Source organism: Platalea leucorodia (assembly GCF_965183815.1).
Source record: "Platalea leucorodia genome assembly, chromosome: 15".
NCBI classification, from domain to species: Eukaryota; Metazoa; Chordata; class Aves; order Pelecaniformes; family Threskiornithidae; genus Platalea; species Platalea leucorodia.
In genome coordinates this window covers 10,819,102-10,837,865 of record NC_138837.1, presented here as the reverse complement: position 1 = coordinate 10,837,865, position 18,764 = coordinate 10,819,102, and the positions used below count along the sequence as shown (strand labels likewise).

The 18,764-nt window shown below is 49.8% G+C and overlaps 1 protein-coding gene across 7 annotated transcripts in view; it reads left to right on the top strand.

Annotated features, from left to right (window-relative positions):
• EHMT1 (euchromatic histone lysine methyltransferase 1) overlaps nucleotides 1-18,764 on the top strand; it is a 122,618-nt gene that overhangs the window by 86,726 nt on the left and 17,128 nt on the right. For 5 of the 7 annotated variants that reach the window (XM_082327840.1, XM_082327842.1, XM_082327839.1 and 2 more), the window contains 11 exons: nucleotides 76-196; nucleotides 1,908-2,039; nucleotides 3,878-4,023; nucleotides 6,720-6,863; nucleotides 8,441-8,667; nucleotides 9,378-9,542; nucleotides 10,050-10,132; nucleotides 11,445-11,551; nucleotides 13,457-13,579; nucleotides 16,015-16,116; nucleotides 16,904-17,008. In XM_082327840.1, coding sequence (XP_082183966.1) covers nucleotides 76-196; nucleotides 1,908-2,039; nucleotides 3,878-4,023; nucleotides 6,720-6,863; nucleotides 8,441-8,667; nucleotides 9,378-9,542; nucleotides 10,050-10,132; nucleotides 11,445-11,551; nucleotides 13,457-13,579; nucleotides 16,015-16,116; nucleotides 16,904-17,008 — 1,455 coding nt within the window. The remainder of the gene's footprint in view (nucleotides 1-75; nucleotides 197-1,907; nucleotides 2,040-3,877; nucleotides 4,024-6,719; nucleotides 6,864-8,440; nucleotides 8,668-9,377; nucleotides 9,543-10,049; nucleotides 10,133-11,444; nucleotides 11,552-13,456; nucleotides 13,580-16,014; nucleotides 16,117-16,903; nucleotides 17,009-18,764) is intronic. The other 2 variants (XM_082327844.1, XM_082327843.1) reach the window with 1 other exon arrangement.

Sequence of the window (18,764 nt, the reverse complement as noted above, 5' to 3'; positions counted from 1 at the left end):
CGCATGGGCGCAAAGGACTGCTGGGACGCTGATACCAACATGCCTTACATGCACGTGGCCTCTCTGGTTATTCAGAGCTCGGAGTCCAGCATCAAGAAGAAGCTGCTGAAGAGGAAAGGAAAGACGGACAGTCCATGGCTGAAACCCACCCGCAAGAGGAGACGGAGGAATAAAAAGAAACAAGCCAGTGTGCTAGGTAACTAACTGTGTTTTGTTCCTTAACTACACAGAAATTAGCCTTCCAGGTGGAGGGGTAAGGACCCGAGGCCCATAAGGCAGTGGCTGTCTGCAGAGCTCGCCCTTCCTTCACAAGGATGGGCTGTATGATAAACCAGGGTGTGAACTTGCACCTCACTGGCAGTAACTGCTGGAGCGCACACGTTAACAGCAGAATAAATATGCTTTATACTTGGCTTTATACTTGGCACGCTGGAGGAATATTTTTTTGTTCAGGAACTGCCTTTATTTTAGAGTATCCAAAAAAGACCTCGTGGACTCATGTCCCACGAGCTCGGGGAGCGTGGTTAGATGCAGAAGGGAAAGGAAGACCCACCCCAGAGCGATGCTCAGTTGCTTTTGTATGGAGGTTTGTCCAGCTGAATGGAATGTGCAGGTTGTCTTTGCTTATTCCGAGAGCACAACGTTTGTAATTAGCTGCCTCTGGCCCATCGCATGGTGTGGGCGTTGTTCAGGTGGTCGTTCTTGTTTGACCTAAGCTACCCAGCACTCAAAAGGAGGTTTCAGTGGCCTTTGTCCTCTGAAAGCTGTGGGATGGGGAGAACCGGGAGTGCAGGCTTGATCTGATTCTTCTTCTTCAGGAAAGGTAACGAGATGGGTAAAAAAAAGTGTGTAGTCTCTGAAGTGATGCTGTGCCTTCAGCTTTGTTATTAAGGTTTCACACATCCAATGCCATCAAAGAGTTTACTCGTCTGTGTTTGCTAATTCTTTGCAAACAGGCCATTTTTTTTTATCAGCAGATTTGTGGCTGCTGCTGAGCATGACCATGTTTCAGCCTCTGGTCTGTGCCTGGGGTTTGTCAGTCGTCTGGCTTGCTCCTCTGCCTCCCGAGGCGGCCCCTTTCTCAAGAAGAAGCGGGGGCCGTTGCTCCCTTTCAGAGCAAATAGCTGATTCTTCATGTCGGATGCAGACTGGTTTTCCACCCCTTCAATAAAGGTGGCAGCCAGTCTTTCAGGCTAACGCAAGCCTCTTGGCCAAGCCCGAGTGGGAGAAGCAAACCAGGAGAGAAAGCGAAGCCAAGGGAGTGCGAAGAGATGACAATTCCCACGGAGGCTCCAAGGGGTCCCCACGCAACCTCTTCCCAGCGAGGGATCCCCCACGCAATCTCTTCCCAGCAACAGCTTTGTTCACTTAAAGCCAGAACTTGGCTTTTATGTTTTTCCCCTCCCATTAAGCTGAATGGGACGTCCTCCCCACGACGTACACGATGAGCCGGTTCGCTCTGCCTGGCCGGAGTGTACCTGGAGCCCTTCGCAGCAGGTCGGAGGCAGGAGGATGCGCTGAGCCCTGGTTTCATCCCTTCCTTGTGCCATTTAAGCTCCTGCTGCCGATGCAGCGCGGCAGCAGGCAGATGTGCCTTTCAGAGGCAGAACTTCTTTGTCTCTCATTCTTTTTTTTGTTGTTGTTGTTGTTGTTGTTACCTACCTACGTGGAAGTGGCAAATCTGTCTGATCGGACAGGGAAGGAAATAAGCAATCAGTTGTGCCATACGTGCCCAGATGTTGCATTTTCATGATGCTATGTGCATCTGTACTCACGGCCTCTCTGAGGAGCCTGCATACAGCCTGCTCGCTTAAATGTGGCCTGTACACCCGCACGTGCTTGCACGCCATTTATTTATTATTATTATTTTTTTTTAGCCATGTAAACACGCATGTGTTTCCATCTAGGTGCCGAAGCCTATAAAGCATCTTTGGGAGGCAGAGAGGGCCCCGGCCAGGAGAACAGCATGGAGTACATGGAGGTGTCCCTGGATTCCCTGGACCTGCGGGTGAAGGGCATCCTCTCCTCGCCGGCGGGAGGTGAGCGGGCGCGGGGGCCTTGTGCCGGGGGCGCCGCGGGGCGGCGCGCGGGGGCCCGGCTGCCCCCTGGCGGCGGCGGGGCCCGGCCCGGCCGCGGAGCCGGCGCCCCCTGCCCCGGGGACGGCGATGGCGACGGGGGTGCGGAGCCCGGCGCCTGTGGAGCGCGCTGGCTCGGGAGGACGCCCACAAGGGGTCCAGGGTGCTGCCCCGGCCCGCTCCGCAGCTCCCCTCCCTTCTTGGAGGGTGCTGGTTTAGCGTCTCCCCAGGGTCCTCTTGTTCAGCCCTGGGAAGAGGTTCCTGGGTGCTCACCCCCCGCCGCTGTTCCCAGTGCTGACCTCACCTCGGATCCAGCGCCTCCTGGCTGACCTGGATCCGTCCGTCTGTCCCCCGTCACTCTCTCACTTTCAAAGGTTGTCTGGCTCTTTTGATAGAGGCGCATCAAAGAGCGGGTGGGAGTGTTCGCCACCGAGGGAGGGTCAGGATGGATGAGGGATGCTTTCACCAGAGCCTCTGGATGTCAAAAAGATTATGGAAGTGACAGCTTGGAAGGCAAGGAATGAGCTTTGTGATTTGTGGTCCTAGAAAAAGCTCTTAAAGCTTTAAGATCCTGACAGGATTTTACATGAAAACTGCAAGGACTTTCCCTCTGCTTGTACGTCTTGAAATATCCCATCCCTTCTGTAGGCTTGGTCTTGCAACTTGTTGGCTAAAGGAAACCCCTTACAAGATGAAAGGGGCTTGTGCTCAGCTGATAGGGTCGTAGCCATGGGCAGGATGCTGCAGGCGGAGTGCTGCCTTCGCCAGCTGAACAGGAACCTCCCCCAGGAATGAAGTTGATCTTTGAAACGTTGCAGCAAAATAACTCTTCTTTCAAAAGCTTAAAAAATAGCAGCACGCTTCCTTCTCGCTGGGACTCAATCCCATAGCAGGCCTGGGTAGGGAAAGCTTGGGACACTTCAGGGTGAACCAATCCACAGGAAAAGGTTTGAGGATTTGCTTCTGTAATGGAAACGTTGCAAAGAGATGTGACGACTGTGTAGGATTAGGAGTGTAGGACTAAAAGCAACCCCTTTGTCGTTAGGCCAGTGTTTTGCAATCACGGGCAACCCAGTGATTGAGTAGAATCCAGAAAAGCCACAAGAACATAAATGCTGTGCCCCCACACCTGGCGGTGAGCCCCCTCAAAAGCCATTAGCCACCTTTAAATAGGTTTGAAAATGTTCAAAATCTGAGAGAAAGAGATGAGGAGAAGGCAAGGACATCTGAACATCTTGCTGCTTTCTTTTCCCTGGCTTGTTCTGTTTCCAAAATAAGTAATTCTTGGTTGGCTGAGACCAAATAGTCCCAGGAATTTTGTTTTCCCATCTGTGTAATAAGCCTCTGCAAATAGAGAAGATCAGGAAAGCACAAAACTTCTATTTGTCACTCCACTGACTATTCAAATCTCCAGCTTCGGGTGGTTTCCTACAAAATTTCTGGTGCCAGAGCACAGTGTTGTGGGGCAGGTGGGGAGGAGAGACGGGCTGATAAAAGTCTGTACCTCCTCGTTGCTTTTCCTTGTTGAGGTTTTCTCAGAGTGAACTATTCTTAACTTACTATTCTTGATTTCAGCACAGTCATCTCTAGTGTGGCTGGACTTAGAAGAGTACAGGGTGCTTTTGCAAACTCCAGCCGGTGTAAGAAAGGGGTCTCTTTTTTACAGGGTTTAGATAACACTTTGACAGCGTTTCAGGGCGTGGAATGGGAAGATGCCACAGGACATGGGTGGTGTTGACGGACTGCATCCTTTCTCCTGGAAGAGAATTTCAGAGTTGATTTACTGGTCTTCTGTACTCCAGGTCTTTCCAATGGTCCGGAAGCGATGGAAGTCGATGGTCTCCAGGAAGTCCCCCTCTGTAGCTGTCGAATGGAAACCCCCAAAAGCAGAGAGATCACCACGCTAGCCAACAACCAGTGCATGGCCACGGAGAGCGTGGATAACGAGGTAGGAGCCTGTCTTTCAGCTTCTCGCAGACTCCTCTGCTGAGGACAAAGACATAAAGAATAAAACGCTGTGCCGGGAACACGTGTCGGGTCACACAGGGGCTCTGCAGCCTGCTAGACTGGGAACCCGCTGGTGTGCGGGAACGGCGGGGCAAACCTCTCGCTCGCTAAGCTGAGGGCTGCGGCACTGCGCGGATCGCACAGGCGGGTTGAAGCCACTTGGAAAGGAGGAGGTGGCAGCTGGAGAAGCCCTGGGTGGATCTCTCCTGCTTGTCCTGGCCTGTGCGGCTGGATCAAGTTGATGTAACAGACACACTTCAGGCCAAGTGGGCTAAAATACATTAGCATGCATCAAAGTGAGAAAATCCAATCAGAGGAGGCTTGGAGCTGGTTTCCCTTGACTACAAAGGAGCTGATGCAAACCTTTCCCTAGCCAGCTCTTGAGTTTCGGGAACTTGGCATGCCCTCCGCCGGCTCAGTCTGCCCCAGCCTTCCTCTCTCCTCCTCCCCAAAGAGGCTTCTGTTACAAAGCCTCCTATGTCCCGGCAACCCTGCGCAGCCTCCAGGTCTGGCTGACTGAAAACGATTACACTCGATGCCTTTCGGTCAATCACAGCTGGGCTACTTGGGCTCTGCTTTTTCAACAAGTGTGGAAGCAAGTAGCAGAAGTGACTCCCTCCCGGAGTCTGGCAAGTGAGACTGCAGGACAGGAACACATTCGGTAGATCCTCCTTTTACTGGGAGGCACTTCCAGTTTCTTTTAAGCTTCAACTGAGCAGCAGTCACACTGCAGCACTCTGATACGTGCTGGGAGTAGGACAAGGAGTGAGAATATCCCTAGTTCTCCTGTAGGATCCCAGGAGAAGGGTGGATGGAGGGAGAAAGGGATAATCAGGTTTACAGCCCAGCTCCGCTTCTGTTAGTGTGTGCTGGTACCTATAGAGAAAGGAATTTCCAAAGCATGGTAAAATTGATTTGTTCAAGAGAATGCCCTGGAGACTTATTGGAGAGAGGGGGACCCCAAGGTTTCTAAATAAACAAAAGGTGTATGAAAGAGTTCCTTCTTGTGTATACGGTGGTTTGACAGTTCTGTCCCTGGATAAATCAGAGCGAGGACTAGCAAAAGCCGTGCTTTATGTTAGATTCTTTTTCATAGTGGGATAAGTGACTCATAGATGTTACAAGGATATTATACGTGTGAATAGTGGGTTCTCCAGACTGTCATGTCCTCGGAGAATGTTATAAATAGTTATGAGCACCCTGCTGCAATGGTTGGAAAATAGCAATTAATCATTTTGTACTTTTTTAGAGTTTCTAACAAATAACATAGCGCTACATAATAATGCAGGGACTTTCTCACACGGACAGTGCAGCCTTTCACGTGTTAATCAGATTTCCTCAACTCATAAGTGAAAATCAAGGGAAGGGTCCTCTCCTGCCACCCCCGCAGCCCCCGGGGTCTGTGTGTTAGGGGTGATCAGCCGAGCCAAGGTGTCACAGCCACAGGTAGACGTTGCAGCTGGAATTTGGGTAACTTGAATCAGAGATGCTAGGGGTAAACGATGAGCCTAGGTTAAAATCTGTTTTCTTTTTCTGTAGGGGTGTTGGTTCTGCAGGAGAAGTGGAGTTTAAAAAAATTAGAGAGAAAGTCTAGTTTTGTTGAGGAAAAAGCAGCAAAGCAAACCGCAGCTAGACCAGAGGGACAGTCTGTTGGTGATGAGCAGGCACCATGTTCCTGACTGACTCCTCTGCTCATGGTGGCAGCGCACAGTAAGCCCTGCACAGATTTCGGTAGGGACGTTTCCTTGTAGCAGCCTTTCATGTTTATATTTCTAGTTTATAAATGTCCTTTGCCAAGCATCTGGGGAAAGCAAGGTTATTATCAAGAGGAACTTAGAGAACGCAAACAGCGTTGCGTCGTGCTAGCAGGTGGCACCTGGGATGTGAAAATGTCGTAGATGTATGAATGGGGGCAGCAGAAGGCAGCGCCGATCCTTCTGATGCAGCGGAGGGAGGGAAGAGTCACCGATGGGAAAAGTGACCCCCCATTACGGAGCCTGCTGTCATTAACAGAACAAGGTGGTGCACGAGAAGACAGCTTTTTAAGCCCAGAGCTGTACATTGGTGAAGTCCTTCGGAAAACATGCTCAAAATGTGACTTTAGTTGAGCTCTCATGAAAGCCTGGCTCTTCATCCCTGTGGTCTGGGCAGGGGCCAGTGCTGGAACCAGTACAGACGATAACTTCGCTGGCAACTAGGAGCAATTATTTTTCCCTTTATCTTCCTGTGACTTCTGAACTGTAACAAGATTTAGTGCGTATGGTCTTGTTCTCTTGGTCACCGACACCCGCTCTTCCTGGCAAAAGGAGAGCGTATGTTGTGTGAGTCAGGCCCATGGGACTGCCCCTTCTGCGGCTGCTTGGCTGTTGCGTACTTCCAGTTACGATTTTATTTTTTCTTGCAAGGAACAAACGACTCGGGGTCCACATGCATGTTAGTTAGTAAATGATGCATTTCTTCCTGTGAGAGCAGCTTTCACAGCTTCCTGCTGCACTGCTAATGCTATCTGGCACACATCTGAATTACTGTGAAAAAGCCAGGGCTCATCAAGGCAGTGTGCAAAGTCTTCCTCCGCACAGGCACAGAGAGTGTTTTGGTCTCCAGTAATTTCATTTCCTTTAATTTCTCCTGTTCCAGCTGGGCCGATGCACAAACAGTGTGGTTAAGTATGAACTGATGCGCCCGTCTAACAAAGTCCAGCTTTTGGTGCTGTGTGAGGACCATAGAGGGAGGATGGTGAAACACCAGTGTTGCCCTGGCTGTGGATACTTTTGCACTGCAGTAAGTCCGTGCTCTCAATCTAGGGAAGGGGGTACCTGTTGCAGTAGCTGGAAGAGCTGAAGGTGGAGATGGTACCTAAAGGGGTTTACTGACTTCCTGGCATCAGCTCCACCTCATTCCACAGCACGTCAGGTGGTGTTTTCAACAGGAATGTGTGTGAGGGTAGCTGCAATTGTCACCTTTGTCTTCCTGGAGACCCCAAGGGGTGTTACTGGAGGGTTTTCCCTGGGATTTCACACGGTGGAAGTCTTGCCTTAGGAATTCCTTTGAAACAAGGTGGTTTGTTTTTTTTTTTCTTTCTCTGTACAGATCAATCACATCAAAATTTGTATTAGCTTGGTTTGTAAACGAACCTGTGTACACAAGCGTGGTTCTGTCCCCCCACCTGCTCATGAGGGTTTAGATGGGGAACCTGAGTGATGGCACTGGAACAAGGCAGTATGTGGGATCTCCTGCTGCTTCTTCCACCTCTGTCACTGAGGCTTTTCATAGCATTGGTCCAGTCCTTTAAGTCATCAGCATCCTAGTTTTCCTGTTGGTAAAGCTAAGAAACACCAATTGAAGGCCTCACGGGGTGATGGGGAGGCTTAGCTGTCTGATGCTAGTGTTCTCCATCGGAAAGATGCTACAGCAGTCTCAGGCATTATTGTAATTGTAATTGTAATAAATGGAGCCATCCTGGGTTTTCATGCTGAGTCAAAGATCATTTAAAAAATGAAATCCTCAAAACCCTTAAAGGCATTTTGCAAAGCTGAAATAGAGTTAATTAAATTGCTTGGGAGGACCGTGAATTCAGGAGAAGAGTGGGTTTTAACTAACCTTTCCTTACTTGCTCTTACATCTCTGAGTGACCTGTCATGGTTCCCGCAGGTGAATCTGGGAGTGTTTGTCTGTGCAATCCACCACTAATAACGCAGAGCACAGCAGGGCTTCAGGTAGCACTGATATCACAGGGCAATGAGTTCTGGGGTACCCTCAGTTCAGTTCGGAGGACTTCGCTGGAAAGGGAAAATAATTTTAAGAAAAGTTGCCCAAGTTTGTTGAATGAGCAGTCAGCCACCTTATTGGGGTTAAGCAGCATACGGGGCTGGTCCAAGCAGAGAAGTTGCATGCTTTAGGTTACGTTGGGGTTAACGACTGATTTAATTCTATTCATATAGGTCCTTGAATGGTTTGTGCGCAGCTTTGTTAGGTAGTTTTAATGCTGGCTCAGCACGCAGGTCTGAAGTTTTCTTTTCCAGTTTTGGGGGCGTCCTTACAGTACACTGGCACTTCTAGAAACATAAGCAAGAGCTTCAAGCGTTAGAGGAAAGAGCTGGAAATTGGGACTTCTTGGTTCTGTTTCCCAAGCGCAGTTAAAAAACTTGCTTTGCAGTCCCTAACCAAGTGAGTTTTTTCCCCATTACCTTGGTTTTGTTCTCTTCTAAAGAAGTGGCAGTGCTTGCTTACTGTATTGGAAGCGCCAGGGACAAGAGTGGTGAGGAATGAAGTGTTTAAGAGGTCTGCGGACGAAGCATGTTGAACGGGTAAGGCACGTAGTGACCAAGGTGTGAATTTCTTCTCTGTGGTTTTTTTAGGGCACTTTCATGGAGTGTCAGCCGGAGAGCAGCATCTCCCACCGTTTCCACAAGAACTGTGCCTCCCAGGTCAACGACATGAGCTACTGCCCACACTGCGGGGAAGACGCCTCCAAAGCCAAGGAGGTGACAATAGCAAAAGCAGACACGACCTCAACGGTGTCGCTGACCTACGAGCAGCAGAAACCAGCGGCTGTGGAGGGAAGGGCCGACACCACAACGGGGAGGTGAGCTTGGGAGCATGTGGCGATCTCAAACCTCCCGCCAGACCGTGCTTTGCATTTGAACGCTTGTGCTCCTCCTGATGGAGCAAAGGGCTTTCTGGTCCTGCTCTCACAAGCCAAACTCAGCTGCAGGAATCGGCAGGTGTGGTTTGTGTTGCTCGCTGTGTCGGAGAAGAGCGCAGCAATCGTAGGGTGAGCTGGGGCAGAGGCTATGAAGATAGGAGGGGTTTAGGAGTTAAAACCATTCCTGCCACTTATTGTTAGGAATGGACTAATAGTGGAATGAGTTGACGGTGCCAGGTCTGCTAAGTGACAGGGAAATCCGTGCTGTAGCTCCTGACTTGCTCCAGTGGGCACAAGTATAAAGAGAGGGTGAAAACACAGAGGAGAACAAAGTCAAGCCATCCCTGCGTTGAACAGTGCTCCTACTTGCCGTCCGATCTGATCTTGTTCTGGTGGCTTTTATGACTTGCCCCATGTTCCTGGGTTTCCTGTAGCACAGAGTACATCAAAATGTAATCACAGAGCAGTGCAGCTCCTTTTTGGGGCAAGTTCTTACTGAAAAGGCTGTAAAATAGATTAGTTTGTGTTTCGATTTCACTTACGCTTATCTGTACTTAAAATCCATTTCCTTTCCCTCTTTGGCATAAGATACACACTGTTGTGTATTTTTAATGGTTGTGCTTTGGCTGTCTCTTATTTTTTCTCTTCAGTGGCACTGGGACGCGGTTGTCAGAGGAAGACAAGCCAGAAAGTTCAGCTGCTGAGGGGTTTGACATGGCGGGGTCTTCAGTTTTTCCAAAGCCTACTACTAGCCTGACCCAGGGACCAGTTAAAGAAACTCTGGAAAGTGCCCTGATTGCCCTGGACTCCGAAAAGTAAGAAAAGACCGCTGGGTCTCTCCAGTTCCCAGCAAAGTTGCTTAACCTAGGGAAAACTGAGATTTAGCTTCTCTGTATTTTGGCCTCACTCAGACCTTTTTTTGTTCGCTTCAGTCATTTGTCACCCCCAACAGATTACTGATTCGAGAGAACAGTTGTAGCTCTAAACGTCTTACTGATTTGTCTGGAGGATTTAGTTTTTCACTGGCCCTCCGGCTGCAGCTGTAACTATGAGGAGTTCCCGTTTACAGTAGTAAGACCCAGAATTTGTTGATGAGCGGCACCGAATAGATACGGCTCTCGTGAGAACAACTCTGTCTGCGGTTGGAGCTGGAAGTTTTAAGACCTCCGTCTGGAGACTTGTTCATGTGTTTTGCTGGCACTCTGGAGCTGTACCATAGGAACAGGCTTTGTCACGCACATGGGGTAGCAGTGGGGTGGGGTGAAATGCCAGGAGTGTTCTTCAGTGCGTATTAATTATGCCTCTTTTCCCCACTCCTGCAGACCCAAGAAGTTACGGTTCCATCCAAAGCAGTTGTACTTCTCTGCGAGGCAAGGAGAGCTGCAAAAAGTCCTGCTTATGTTGGGTAGGTGGCTCTTTCCCAGGCCGTTGCCTGTCTGGCAGTACTCCCAGCTCCTGCCAGGCAGCTGCCAGAGCCCAGTTCCCAGCATGGCAGCACGTCATATTCCCCACTGCCCCTTGTGAGTGGAGCTGGAGGAGAAAGCCACTTTTGCAAGTGATGTGTCATTGGAAATGGCTTCATCTTTCCGTGAAATGTGGACCTGCTCCCAACTTGTTTCTGCATTTGGGCACGGTTTTATCAGAGAAGCTGTTTCTGTCCCCAAATGACCTACATGTGATTTTTCCAGTCCGACAGAACTTTTCCTCTCCATGCAATGGGTTAGTTGGGTATTCGCATCCAGCAGAGAGGTGAAAAGATGGGAGTCAGCTTCAGCCGAGGCCTAGCGGCATGAGAGCAGAAAGGAAGAGCCCTTCAATACACAGGGTTTGTTTTGGGGGTACATAGTTGTCTGTCACCAGATGACTTTGAGCTGCTGAGCTTGTTTTTACCATCAAATATTCCCAAGGAATCTCCCCCTTTGAAGGACACAGTGTTTTCTTGGGATCATTTCCTTTCCACTCCAGTACTTTGCAGTACATTTTTGGATGCTTTCTGTTCTTTTCATTTATCAGATTCTTCTTTTTTTCTTCTAGCAAGTGTTAGCTTCATTGTTCGTGTCTTCAATAGCACAAAAATGTTATTCATTGATATTTAACTACAGCCTCATCATATGCAACATGTTATCATGCCCAGACATCTTTGGCTGGCTGTCATCATCATCTGTCAGTCTTTGCACAGCTGTGAGAATCTCTGGCCAGATCCCGAGCTTGTGTTAGTTGGAGAAGCTCCATCCACTTTGTAGCCCTGTGTTTGCAGGGATGCAATGAGGATCGCTAATATTAATTGCAGTTAATAGTGGTGAGACAAAAAGGCCAGGTAATACTGACTCTTTGTTGTTTCCAACTTCTGTGTTGCTTTAAACAAAGCAGCATTTTTTTCTCTTTTTATCCTTGTATAGTGTTTGTTTGGTTTTGTTGCACTGAGAGATGGTGAATGGTGAATCTGAGGGCAATGGCCTATGTAGAAATTTAATGCTTTAAAGGTATTAAATTCCATGGTGTTTCTGAAGCTCTTGGTTTGAGGGCTGTTGCATATCGAATGTCCATGGGACTACCCTGAGAGCTTTCTGGCTTGAATGTGTGGTGAGTCGTGAGAAGGGCTGAGGATGGGCTGGGAACCCGTGCTGTAAAAGCCTTTAGTCGAGACCTGGTTCTCCTGTTATGCTTTTCTCTAATCTCTGAATTGTGGTTGAAAGCATCTCTGCTCTGTTTTTCAGTGGATGGAATTGACCCTAATTTTAAAATGGAGCATCAGAGTAAGAGAACCCCTCTCCATGCTGCCGCCGAGTCTGGCCACGTGGACATCTGCCATATGCTGATTCAGGTCTGTCTCCGCTTACGTTCTTCTGTACAAGCAGTTTTCTGTGGTTTTTGGTCTCCTGCCCCACATGGCTAAAGCACGCTTGGAAATCAGCACTCAACCATCTCTCCTATAAAAACCTCCTTATTCTCAGGGTTTGCTGAGGGAGGAGTGGTGGAGAGTAGCGTGAGATCTTGGAGGACATGACTGAAGCTGTCTTTCTAGGCTACTCTCCAAGCAAGCTTCACTGTCCGGGCAACGAGCATGTGAAGCTTTGATGTAGGGCACTGGGGAGCATGGGGGAACCTGTGTGCCTAAGCACACGCAGCAGAGCAGTGCGCTGCCAGATGTGCCAGCACAGGCTGACCGCTGGCAGGCTGCAGCTGGTCTGCAAGCTGCTGCCAAGTTGCTCTTTGTAATGAAGGCAGGTGGGCTCTGGAGCCTGCAAACTAGCAGGCTCTGTCTTCCCTTTGGTCAAAACCTGAGCAGGATTTTCCTCTACAGTGTAAATGTCTTGCGTGTGAAAAGGAGAGAAGGAAAGATGCAAGTTTGGCTTATTGCCCAAGTTTTGGATTCTAATTGAGGGAAGATGGTCAAAGACACAGGGTTGCTCTCGTTGAACCCTCTCCAAAATGATGTGAAGAAAAAAGACGGCTTTTAAAAGTTATAGTTTTTCTTTTTTGTACTGGCATACATCATCTGGAGTGACCGGAGGTATATTTTGTTCACCTTGTGTGACTGGGAAACCTTAAAGGGCTTTTGAGAACGCAGCAATGCCACATCTTTGAAAACGAGCCTGCTGGGATGTTGCATTTCAGCATCTGGAGTCGGAGGCTTTCAAAGTGCTGTTTGAAGGTGCAGCTGTGGGCCTGCCCTGCTGCTCTCACTCAGGTTACTGCACGTGAAGACAAGGGAATGACTTGTATGAGTAAAAGGAGCAAAATTGGCGAAACGTTACAAACAATTTAACTGAGTATCAGTAAGGTTGGTTTGTTTTCCAGGATCCTTCATCTTCTTGTCTCTTCCCTGATGTCTGGCTGCTGCAGTAGCACAGTATTTGGCTGGGAATGTCCCCACCTTGTTAAACTTGAAATGTCTCTTCTCTGGTCTGGTTTAAATAGCTCTAGCTATTTAAAAGTAATCAAAACAAACGCATTCAGTGGGAGGCACCTGGAAGCAGTGTTTAGCTGCTCTGAACAGGGCCGTGCTTCCCTCGTATGTATGCGTGGCCTGCCAAGAATTGGGCTGTCTCCGAGATTTTCTTTTGGTTTTAAGTATCGGGTGGGTTACTGAGCTAAGCCAAAGAGTTGAAGCAGACAAGATACATGACACAGCAGTGGTTTGCAAAAGAGCAAGATTTTGGTCCAAAGCACTGCCATGTTGGACTGAACATATGCTGAGAGACCTCTGTAGAAATGCTACCGTTGACTTCAAAAGGAAGAGTTAGCCAGTCTCCAGGGTTTTTTTTACCACTCCTACCTCTGTTGCAATCAGCAAGTTGTTCCTCCTGCTAGTGGCATTGGGAAGAGCTGGTTGTTTTTTGTTCATTGTGTCCGTAGAAATGATAGACCAGGGAAAACAAAGCTGCTGGAAACAGGAGGAGGCTGAATTTTCCAAATTGTTACACAAACAATATCCAGAAAGTAGCAGTACAAAATGCATTAATAACAAGAGTTACTTAATACCAGCTGTTGGCTTCCTTATGCCCCGGTTAGTGGCTGTAGAAGGCAGGAGAGAGGGCAGGCAGTGTGTGCTGCTTTCCAAAACAGGTGAAGTTGGACTGCTTTCTTTCCTATTTTTATTTCTTTTTTTTCCCCTCCTGCTTAATATGGCTAAATTTCAGGAAAAAACTTGCTACTAAATCTCTACTCCCACATCCTTCCTCTTGCTCACCAGTAATAATTATAACTGTCCTTGGCCTCCTAACAGGCTGGTGCTAACATAGACACCTGCTCTGAAGACCAGAGGACCCCACTGATGGAAGCAGCAGAAAACAACCATCTGGAAACTGTGAAATACCTTATCAAGGCTGGAGCACTAGTAGATCCTAAGGTAGCAGTTTATTCCTTGTCTTTTTCTCCTGAAGAAGCCTCTGTCTACATTTCTTTCTTGATAGGTTTTAAGTCCTGGGTGGAAGTGCAGAGGCAGAGGGGAGATGGACTTGCTTGTCCCGGGCGCGAAGGCTTGGCGAGGCTGTGCTTGTCGGCAGCGTCGCTTTAACGTGCAGTGTCCTGGCTGTGAGCAGTTTGGGGCAAGTGCTGCCACTTGCTACATTAGTTTGTGGCACCAAATGGAGAGGGTATTTGATTTCGTATGGGGCCACTAAGAAGTAGTGTCACAAATCCACTGCAGTGAATCTGGAGTTTGATTTCAGGCTTTCCTTCTCTATAGACTCTAATAATGAGAATTTTGGGGTGACATTTTAAAATGGGCTGGTAATTAGGTGCTTGCCAAGCCAACAAAAATGACAGAGGAAGCTTTGCTTTCCAAAGGACTGATGTGTGGTTTCTTGCAGTCACGCTGTAGTGGCAGAATTGGACCCCATTTTTAAACTCTACCCCTTAATTTAAACAAATACAATAAAATGCAGCTGTCTGTCTGTCTTTAGCATGCTCTGGTTGCTTTGCAATCTTGGAAAATAGACAGATCATTTATTAGTCCCGTAAATCAGATGCTATTTGGAGCACAGGAACCCTCCCCACGTGAACTTCTTATTGTTACAACCTGCTGCTGTTGGCACGCTCCTCTGCTATTGCCGGGGAGTACGGCAGGGCCGGGATGCTCTTTTTGCGAAGGAGCTGGTGGGGCCAGGAGGATTGCATGAGATATCAAGGGCTGCCCACCCCGAGCCTTAAACGGATCCTCGGGAGCCTGGTTCTGAGCCAGGAAGGGGGAAAAAACAGGACAGGCAAGTGTGGGTTCATGCCGGCCACTGTCCCAAGCGTCTTGGAGCAGTCCAGACATCTGTCACCTGAGTTATTCCTGTGGAAGAGAAAAAAGGGTTTTTTCTGCTTCTAAAGGTAAAGGGAAGGAAAAAAATCCTGAGCTTGCAAAAGCAAATTAGAAGCCTGAGATCACGTCTGAAGTCTAGACTAGTTTATTATGTTAATTAGTTTCTTGCACCAAATCAGTCATTTTTTTGAAAGCAGCAACGCTGCAGTTTAAAATCAGCTCCAGCCATTTGGAGGAGAAATCCGGCCATTAACTGTTGCGGGTGCGTGCTGAGCCAGCCCGGCCCCGCAGGGCTGCGGGGTGGAGGGGGGTGCTGAGGATGGTGCGGGGGTGCCTGGGTGGGGGCTTCCCAGACCCCGGGGCGAAGCTGTTGATCCTGTTAATAGGACGTAAAAGCCCCACTCAAAACCTGCAGAAACTTTATATTAAAATATGCCTGCTCTCCATAGGGTTGAGAAGCTGCACTTGGCTCATGCTAACCTAAGGGGAAAGCTGTGGCATTATTCAGATGTGGCAGGCGCTTATGGGGGTGTAGAAACCCCTTCTGTACCCCAAGAAGCCCACACAGCGTGATCCCTGACCTGAGACATCCCACCCTTGCTCGGAGGGTTGCTCCTCAGCCCTGCGCCATGCTCTCCGCTGAGCTCCATCTGAAGGCTCTCGCCTCCGATGCTGCTTCCAGAGGCTGAGCAAGAAGGAGTCATTTTGGTTTTCAGTCTTTCATTTCCTCCTCCTTATTTCCTGGTCTCTGGGCCTTGCTATGTGCTAAGCTCTTGGGATATAAACGCCTGATAAAAATCAGGCTCCGGCTGCCGAGATCTTTGGTGTTAGTGCGGGAGTGTCTCCGTCATGACTCACAACCTGTCCATCTCCACCAGACCCGGTATTCTCAGCTCCCAAAGGCATTTTGCCTTTCAACCTTCACGGTTGTTTTTTGTCTCCTGTCTCGGCAGACGGCTGCGGGCACGCTGGGGACTTGGTCTCTCGGGAGGCTCCTAGCCCCTGTGCAGGACACCCCTTTGCTCTGCTGCCAGGTGCTGGGATAAGGCCTTGTGCTAATAAAACACAGCAAAAAACCTGTATGAACGGAGCATTTCCAGTTGAGACAAGGCTACTTTTCTGATGTAAAGTGCAAGCTCTGTCTCTGTAAGGGATTTCTGCCTCCCCTTGGCTTTCCAGCACATGGAGAAGAGTTGGAGAGTGTCTGTTGGGAAAGGGGAGCATCAGTCTGCCAGGGGTTGGGGCTGGTGCCTTCCCCAGGCTTTGCAAAGGTGTCTCTTCCCATAGCCTTTGCACTTGCAGCCTCCTACTCTGCATGGGTTGCACCGCTGAGCTTCGTATGGAGCTCGCTCTGCTCCGCGCTGGCATTGCTTGCTGCTGCTCTTTGCCCTCCTGGCAGCAGGCCAGGGGCTTTTGGAGTCCTCTGCTCCGTCCATGAACTTCTCTGCTGTTCGTGAGCATCAGTGGTGTCATGCAGACGTGGGAAACGCTGGGAAGGGATTTCCCCTGAGCGCTTGTTCTGATGTTGTGTCCAGGACGCGGAGGGCTCCACGTGTCTGCACTTGGCTGCCAAGAAGGGGCACTACGACGTCGTTCAGTACCTCCTCTCCAACGGGAAGATGGATGTCAACTGCCAGGTGAGGCCTTTCTGCGAGGGGCAGAAGCTGCTTTGTTCAGGTCAGGGACCCAAGTCTCGGCAGCTGTGCTGTCTGTGCAGTGGTTCCTCAAATACAGTCCTGCTGCTGGGGGGCACCTGAAAAACATTATAGGACACAGCGCCATGGGCATCCCAGTCTGCCAAAGAGGGTGATCTCCTCTCCACGGACCTCATGGAAACTTTCCTTCTGTGTGCCTTGGTTTGCAGTTTCTCCTTGACCCTGAATTTGCTGGTGGAGCCCGTTGCTCGAGGGGGCCCCTGTGCTCCTCCTAGCCGGAGCGAGTGGGATCATGGACGTGCTGTGGGATGGGTCAAGCCTGGCACTTGCCATCGCAGAGCTTATCCGTTGCCGTGGAGCGAGGCAGTGCTGCATCAGGGTTCCTTGTTCTGGGGGAAGGCCAGCTCCCCCAGGCTGCTCAGGCATCTTTGTAAGAGCTTTTACACAAGCTGGATGTTCGTTGTGCCGTTTGGACAGTCAGCTGTATTTGAACGCCCTAGAGATCCAGTGCCAGTGTGCTGAGCTGCAAATAACCTGCAGCCTGCTGAGGCACATTGGTTCGGATCGCGCGGGGCTCTGCAGGACCGTGAGGGGCCTCTCGCTGCAGCAGCGTAGGCTGAAGGAGAGTGATGAGACAGACGCGGGGAGGGAAGGGGTCTGTGGCTCCCAGGCAAGGTGCACCCTGCTGTGGCTGCCAAGGAGCTTGTGAAGCCAGCAGGAGACCATCTTGCCCCTTCTCCATGTCTCACCCTTTCCTTTCCCTCCCCAGGATGACGGAGGCTGGACGCCGATGATCTGGGCCACTGAGTACAAGCATATCGAGCTGGTGAAGCTGCTGCTTGCAAAGGGGTCAGACATCAACATCCGCGACAATGTGAGGTTCTTCCTGGAATCTGTTTCAGAAATTAGCCACAATCTCTGTTTAAAAACCAAACAATTGCAAGGAGGCAGGTTTTGGGCTCAGTGCAGGGAGTTGCGGTGGTCCCTTGACACAGGTGGTTTGGGGCAGTGTCTGGTGGGAGAATTTTCCTCTGTATGCTGGGAAGGAGTTTACAAGCTGGCAAGAAGTCCTTTTCCTCCAGCTCCTCTGACGTAGCCGATGAGGATGCTGTGTGTCATGCCACAGGCTCAGCTCTGTGCCTCACTGCTTCTAATCCACCTGGGTCTGCCGTGCTGCCCCTTGGACGCTGCGCCAGGCGGATCCCCCTTGAGTCCAGACTTACCAGCTCCGCGTTGGTCACGGGCCAGTGCGCGTTGGGCACGGGTTAGGGGCATCCTGTGTGTTTTTTCAGGGGCACAAGCTTGTACACATGTTTTCCAGATGGGTGGGGCAGACGCTCTGCCAGAAGTATCACAAGCCTGGCTTTTCCTAGGCATAACAGGCACAAAGCCACCAATGTGGACAGAGCATTCCCAGGCTGGCGGCTCAGCGTGCTGGAGCTGGCGCTTGGTCTGCTCTTCACCTCTGTAAATCCTACTCGAGTGGGACGTACTCTGTGCTTGAGGGAGTCTGACTCCCGGTGGAGTCCCTGGGAGCTCCGTGGGCCCGGCAGCGCTGCGTGTCGGGCTGCGGCAGCCGGTTTCATGGGGATTTTCAAGTAAAGAGAGAAGATGACTGGGGAGAAAAGGATAGAGCATCCAGGCTTCTGTTCAGGAGACTCATTCTATCAGCACTGCTCCTCTTTTTCTCTTAATAGTGTTTTTCTCATTTTTTCCTTTCTGTCTCTAAGGGTATTGAACCTGAAGTACCTGCAAGGCAGGCTTGGGTGTGAACTGGGGTGTGTTGAGCTATTCCAGGCTTTGGCCTGTAGATGTGAGATAGTCTGATAAATGAGGGGTAACTGGCTTCTCTGCTTTCTGCACAGAGTTGTTATAGCAAAGTACCTACCCCGCTATCCGTTCATCCTCTGGCGTACCTCATGGCAATGTACTTTCTTGTCCAAGGCTCCTATCGCTTTTCTGACTCCAAGGGATATAAGCAGCTGGTTTGTATCATCTCCCTAGATGCCTCAGCTTGTGTCTTGGGTGCTAGCATGGGTAGGTGTTGGCACATTTGTCTTGTGGGGCTCAGAAAGGCCCCAGCTGTTCCCGAGGAGTTGCTGTCCCGCCTCTGAAAGCCCCTTCTGGGTGGGAGCCTCTCTTTGCTTGGGAGTTTACGTAGTTCCCAGGCAGGTCCGGCTCTGATACTGTTCCTAAAAGCAAAAGTCAAGGTGAGAGAGGGGGCTTTTTGGGTTGTTGCATTGCTTCAGCGCCCTAGCGCTGACTCTGAACAAAACTGATTTGTTTGATCTGTCACAGAAGCCTTTTGGCTACCAGTTACAAGAGCACACATTAAATGATGAAAATCAAATCAGCTCAGTCAACAATTTACTTGGAAGAAAAAATATCCTCTTAGCAGATGTATGTATCGCATATCCGTTACTGTACCTACGTTTGGTGTCTCCTGATTGCAGTCATTAAGAAGCAATGTCACTTGTGCTGGGAAACATCATACTCCGGGAGAAACGCTTTTGATTGTAATTATGCTGCTGTTAGGCAGTAGCCGCTGCAAGGCAGAGGAGCAAGCCTAGGTGTCTGTAACCTGCCTGAGCAGCAGCATGTGGCGTGCCATCCACAGGATTAATTTTTTT